This window comes from Miscanthus floridulus, chromosome 8 (assembly GCF_019320115.1).
Source record: "Miscanthus floridulus cultivar M001 chromosome 8, ASM1932011v1, whole genome shotgun sequence".
Lineage (NCBI taxonomy): Eukaryota > Viridiplantae > Streptophyta > Magnoliopsida > Poales > Poaceae > Miscanthus > Miscanthus floridulus.
The window spans coordinates 61,964,088-61,970,647 of record NC_089587.1 but is presented as its reverse complement, the minus strand read 5'-3'; the positions used below and the strand labels follow the sequence as shown (position 1 = coordinate 61,970,647).

General features: G+C 46.3%; 1 protein-coding gene across 1 annotated transcript; it reads right to left on the bottom strand.

Moving 5' to 3' along the window:
- Nucleotides 1-2,013: 2,013 nt before the first annotated feature.
- On the bottom strand, nucleotides 2,014-4,219 carry LOC136472277 (U-box domain-containing protein 8-like). The gene has a single exon (XM_066470002.1). The coding sequence runs from the start codon at nucleotides 3,974-3,976 to the stop codon at nucleotides 2,918-2,920; it is 1,059 nt and encodes a 352-aa protein (XP_066326099.1). The 5' UTR covers nucleotides 3,977-4,219; the 3' UTR covers nucleotides 2,014-2,917.
- Nucleotides 4,220-6,560: the final 2,341 nt, after the last annotated feature.

The window sequence follows — 6,560 nt, the reverse complement described above, 5'->3', positions numbered from 1 at the left end:
CGCGCGGTTGGCAGAAGAGATCGAGATCCCCAACACGAGGACTCTTCGTAGGCGCCTTCTTTTGACAACATCCATCTGCCAACCATTGGACTCTTTCCTCGGTCCTTGCTGCTGCTACTACAACTATACTAACGACTGGTTTGTGTGAGAAGTCCTGCTGGTTTGTGTGAGAAGTACCATCTACTGGTCCATCTGCCATCCATCTGCTGGTTTGTGTGAGAAGTAGCACGTTCGGTTGGTTTGTGTGAGAGAAAAATACTGTTCCGGCTGAAAATTTACGATCGTTTACGACAAGGCACAACCAAACGACTAGGTTGTATATTAGCTCCACCATTTCTTTTTTTTAATCTAATATACCACCCCCTTGTCTGCCTTATCCTCTGCTTACAGTCGCTGGCACAGGGGCCCCACTTCCCGGCTCAAGCAGTTGTGCAGCCCACATGTCAGTCAGTGACACTAACTGGTGACGTTTGCCATCTTGCGTTTTGGATTCATCAACCATGATCAACACACATCTCCTAACCATGGATGCATTTTTCCTTCTTCTGACGCAATTTATCTCCTACCTGCGTGCTCTATGTGATCCCTACCTGCCAGCTCTGCAGGGAGTTCAATCCCAACAGGCAATGATTGACATTACTAATGACCTAGTGGGGGAAATGGATGTTAAAGGCACTGTACTAGTTACCAAAAATCCACAGTCATGGAGCAGACGATGAAGAACTCATCAGTAGGGTGTGCTGTACCACGCCACAACTTTTTTTTTTTCCGAACGACAGGCATATCATATTCAGATCAGGAAGCAAGCAACCATGCATAGATCTGCGGATCTGCCGCACACCACAACCATGCAGAAAAAAGGAGGCAGTGACAGGAACCAGAGGAAAGAAACAAGAGCGTTTCAGGAAACAGCTGCTGCCCCCATACATGCTATTTCAGCATCAACACCCAATTCTGAGCAGCCTCAGGTCCATCCATCCATCCAAAACGGTGCTACAACGGGAAAGGCTTTCCGAAAGGTGTTTGACACCACAATCCTTCACGCCATTCAGCTCAGCTCCCACCCATTCACTCATCACTCACTGCAATGCTAAGAAAGGTGTGCATGAGCACATCAGAACTGCACACAGGATGGGTCACCACTCACCAGTCTGAGAAGACGATGATGATTGTGTATTTGGCGTGATAGCTAATCCTGTCCACTAAACGCGATCACCGGTTAGATCCCCGTGTTTCAGCTTTGAGTAATGGGGCCAACAGACTTTTGTTGGTTTAGAACAGGCCATGCGTTCAGAATGGACATGCCAACCACCCCTGACCCCTCACCCCCAGGAAAAGCTTGTGGTCAAGGTCAACCCTTATCTTACGGTTGCTAGGTTTCCATTCAGACATTACTATGCACATTAAGGTCACATCACCACTGCATAATAATGCACATTAAGGCCTGTACTATATATGCGGTTATACTAACGAAAGGTAATTTGATAACTAATAACTAATGAAGGGATAGCCATCTTTATGGCAAATCAAATCAAAGTGAAATAGTTAAGATATTTTCCCCGTAACCCATAGTAGGGCTTGGAAAGCATGCATATATAAATTCATCAGAGGATGAACACTCACCTCCCTGAATGAAGTAGAGGGTGAAAAGAAAAATATCAGCCACAAGCAGAAGTCGCCTAATTTCTTGGGCGTTTCCTGATGATCCGGTCGGAGCTCAAGAATCCCCACTGCTTTGCCGCCGACTAATGAGACAAAGGCGTGCTTATATTATTATACCTCTCTATAATTAATTTGATGTCGAGATTGTAAGTTAGTTGACGTAGCGGAACCAAAAAAAAAAAAAAACTAGCAAGTCCTTGTCAAACAAAATGATAATCAAAGCTGCGCGATAACCACTCACTTCTCTCAAGGACAAAAGTGACACAGGCAAAATGGAGTGATTCACATGGCTTTGGTTGCAGGACCTCTTCTATTGGTATAATATGTTTCCACATAAGAGCACTCTCAAAGTTTATTCCAGACAGAATATCGTATAATGTATAGAGCAAAAGTTGGCCTATCTCAAATCTATGGCCGTGCCCAGATTCGAATAAGGGGTACCAGTTGCGCAATCTACTGAGTAATTAAGACTCTAGGATGATGCAAGAGATCCTGAGGGTCCTACGCGAGTTTCATCAGGATCTCTATTGGCTATATAATATGGGCTCATCCTAAGTTATTTAATTGCAACGTGGAAAACTTAGTACAAATCACAAGCTTTCAATGCACTGCATGAAAAACAATATATAGCCCCAAATGTCAAACCTAGTAGAGCAAATAGCTGATGAAGTACACATCAAGTTAGCAAGCACAGAAGATTTTCTGAGCGGACAGGAAGTCACAGCCTCTGTACTTCTGGTGAATTTCATTTCATTTCTTATCATAAGTTGATCACAAGGAGATGATAGGCTACACACACAATCCAATTCTCCTCATGTAATCATGTAAAACTATAGAGCACAGCAAAGGAAGAAAGAGAAAGACTAGCGATCCTACTTGATTGAGCCACTTCAGAGCATTTGGTCACTTTCACTACATCATCAGATGAATCATTGTGAACAACATCTCAGACTGGATGATCTGGTGACTCTCTGAAACACGGAAGCAATTCTAACTGACAAGTTCAGGAACCAGACTCTTTTTTTTTTTTGGTTCTAAGGATATGAACATAAGCTAAATTCTACTGTTTTTTTGTCTTTCTTTCGGCGCAGCTACAACATGGAAAGAGAAGGGAAATGAAACAGAGGAAGATAAAAAAAAAGGTTCACCTTTGCTGTTGCTACCTCTGTACAATGAGGCCAACACCCAATCAATCGAGCAGGTGCAGAATCAAAACCCATGACAAATCTCATCTTTGGACAGCACAAATCCAACTCTACGCTTTCTCGAGCGTCCGGACCAGTTCGACCGCGTTCTTGGCGATCTTGCAGTTGTCGTCGTTCACCAGAGCCTCACAGAGGTCGAAAGCTTGCAGCTTGATTGCTTCCAATGCCAGTTCGTTGCTCTCGGAACAAATCCAGTTGAGGACGAGCAGGGCCTGCTCGATTGCACGGGCGTTGCCGCTCTTGGCGACGCCCGTGAGCACGGAGACGACGCCGGGGATCCTGCACAGCTCCTGGCGCCCCTCCCGGCACCTGGCGAGGAGGCCGAGCACCTCGACGGCGCGCGCGGAGCCGTCGGCGGCGAAGTCCGCGAGCGCGGGCGCGGCGCCCTCGCGCACCGCGCGGCGGCGGTTCTCCGGTAGCTTGCAGAGCTCGAAGAGCGCCGTGGCGGCCTCGCGGCGCTCCCGCGGGCCGCCGCGGCGGAGGAGCCCCGCCAGCGCCGGGATGGCGGACTGGTGCGCCCCGATGGTGCACTTGTTGACGTCCACGGTGGCGAGGCTGGTGAGCGCCGTGGCCGCGGACGCCGCGGCCGCGCCGCCGCGGGACACCGCGGCGGAGAGCGCGTCCACGGCGCCGTCCGCCACGAGCCCGACGCGGGTGTCGTCGCCGTCCAGGCTGAGGTGCAGGAGCGCCCTGGCCGCCGCCTCGTCCCCGGCCTCCGCGTGCCGCAGCAGCACCGCCGCGTTGCCGGACTCCAGCACCTCCCTCCGCCCCGCGGCGCCGGACTTGGCCAGCCTCAGCAGCGCCGGAACAGGTGATGCGGACCGAACCGGCACCGCTTCTTGCCTCGCGTGCGCCCCTCCCTCCGTAGGGACGGGAACCGCCGCCGCGGAAGGCGAGACGGCGGCTATGAGGCGGCGCAGCGCGTGGTTGGGGATGAGCGGCGGGCAGGGCGGCAGCGGGAGGTTGGTGACGGGGCAGGTGAGGTGACCCCCGTCGAGCCACTGCTGGATGCTGCGGCGCTCGAAGGTGTGGCCGGAGGGGAGGATGACGGGGTCCGTCATGACCTCCAGCGTGATGGGGCATAGGAAATCGTCCGGCCACGCCTCCATTCTTGAGCGGCAGGATCCGCGGCGCCGGCGCGTTCACGCGAGAAGGGGACGAGCGGAATGGGAAGCGTATGGGACTCAGTCCTGGAGGAAGCCGAAGCCGAAGACGACGACGAAGAAGAGGAGGTCAGGACTCGGCAGGGGAGGAGAGGGGTTGGGGAGCGAGTGGGGAAAGGCCGGCACTTCCCGTGGACGGAAACGGGCTGCCGTGGGAGCGAGTGGGGAGACCCCCGGTGGGCTTAAAGTGTGCTCTCACTCTCAGTCTCACTCTTGCGTGCAATGAATTCTGTGTGTATGTTTTATTTTGTTTACACGATTTTTTTGTAAAATATATTTATTCTTTTTTATTTTAGAGTTGGTAAAGAAGCTTCTAGTATATATATTGTTGTGGAGCTATGGTTATCTTTCCATATTATGTATCTATTTTTATTTTAAAGCTAGCAAAAAGAAGTTTTTAGCATACTCACCGCGCGTGAAACCGTGGCTTTATTTTTCCAAATTATCCATAGATACATTCATTAGCAAGACAATAACGGAGCCTCTAAGCATACTCATTAGCACGGTGCCATGGATAGCTTTCTCGTATTATTCGTATCCGTTTTCATTCTAAAGTTGGCAAAGAAGCTTTTAGTATACTCGCTAGCGCAAAGCCGTGGCTTTAATTTTTCTTTTCAAGTTGTGCGTAAAGCGTAAATGTGGGGAGTGAGTGGGGAAAGGCAGGCACTTCCGGTGGACGAAAATGGGCTGCCGTGGGAGCGAGTGGGGAGACCACCCGGTGGGCTTAAGTGTGTCTCACACACACTATGCGAAGTCTCGCATGCAATGAATTCTGTGTGTATCTTTCGTTTTGTCCACCCAAATGTTCTGTAAAATATATTCATCCTCTTTCATTTTAGAGTTGGTAAAGAAGCTTATAGTATATATTATTGTTGTAGAGCTATGGTTATCTCCTGTATCTATTTTTATTTTAAAGTTAGCAAATGAGCTTTTAGCATACTCACTGGTGCGAAATCGTGGTTTTGTTTTCCTAAATTGTTCATAGATATGTTCACCCGTCCATAGATATGTTCATCTGTTTTTGCACGACAATTAGTAACGAAACTTCTAGCATACTCATTAGCGTGGTGCCGTAGATATCTTCCCATAATATCGGTATCCGTTTTTATTCTAAAGTTGGCAAAGAAGCTTTTAGCATACTCGCTAGTGCGAAGCCGTGACTTTAATTTGCCTTTTCAAGTCGTGCATAAATGCATTCACCTGTTTTTATACTAAAGTTGGTAACGGAACTTTTAGCATACTTATTAGTGCGGAGCCGTGGCTATCTTCTCATATTATCTATATCCGTTTTCAGTCAAAGTTGGCGAAGAAGTTTTCATTTAAATCCTAAAATCAATTATATTAACAAACATTCAAACTATCTATTTTCATGATTCCATCCGACACATGATGAATGCACCTTCAAAGAGGATAATTCAAAAACATTTCTCTTGCGGCGTAGTTCGCAAAGGATTGTGTGATGCTATCTAAATTTTAGCTATCAATGGTTGTATAGTATCAAAATCGTGTATATTTTGGTTAGTATTAATTAGATGGAGGATTTATGCCTTTAATTGATAAGATATGGTTGAAATAGTTGAGGTGGACTAAATTTTTTAATGATATTGCTGTTGATAAGGATGCATGCTCCTCGTGCCAAAATTGGCAGGACAGATGCTGTTCGTTTGGTCGTAAACAATTGTGAATTATAAGTCAGAACAATATTTTTTTCTCACATCAAATCAGCCAGCAGTAATAATCCACGATCGTTTCAGCCGAAACGAACAGGCTATGCCTGGAGACATATTGTTGTTCTGTGTTTTGTAGTATGTAATCAATGCCCCAGATTTTGGACTAGGAGCAGGGCACTTCGCTCTTTTGCTATTGTGCCATGACGTATGTTTCTTTCATGCGTGCTTTGCATGGCAATAGGGTTTAAAATAATATTGTTGATTGTTGTGGGGGCTAGGCTAGGAAGATTGGGACTTGATGGGCTCTTTAGTGCCTTTTGTTGGGTTGAAATGGCCAGATCGAGACGGGACTATGTAGAGTACCACTTGCAAATATCCATCAAAGGAATATTCCACCTTGGAAATCCATTTATTCTGCTCTTTAAGTCCTTTTGTTGGACTTTGTGATCTTTCTAGAACAACTAATTAAATTAGCTTGAAAATCTTTGTTTAGTCAACCGTCATATACCATATATACTACGTAGGTTCAATATATATGGCAAAAGGTAAATAATTAATCATTCATCATGATATATAGGCATAGCAAAAAATCAATGAAATATTTTAAAGCCTCAACAATAAATATGAAAGATCTCTAAATCTTATTGCTTTTGAAAAGGAAAGTATTATTCCAGTGCTTAAATGGGTTATGCTAGTTATATAAACTTTTATTTTATCTATGAATTCACAAAAAAAACTTTTATTTTATATACATACACATGCCGCTCACACACAAATTGTTATTTATGCCGTGGGATATTTGAAAGCCCATAGAGTGATAAAACAAATGTTTCGAGCGGTGTTATCAACTCATCCGATTA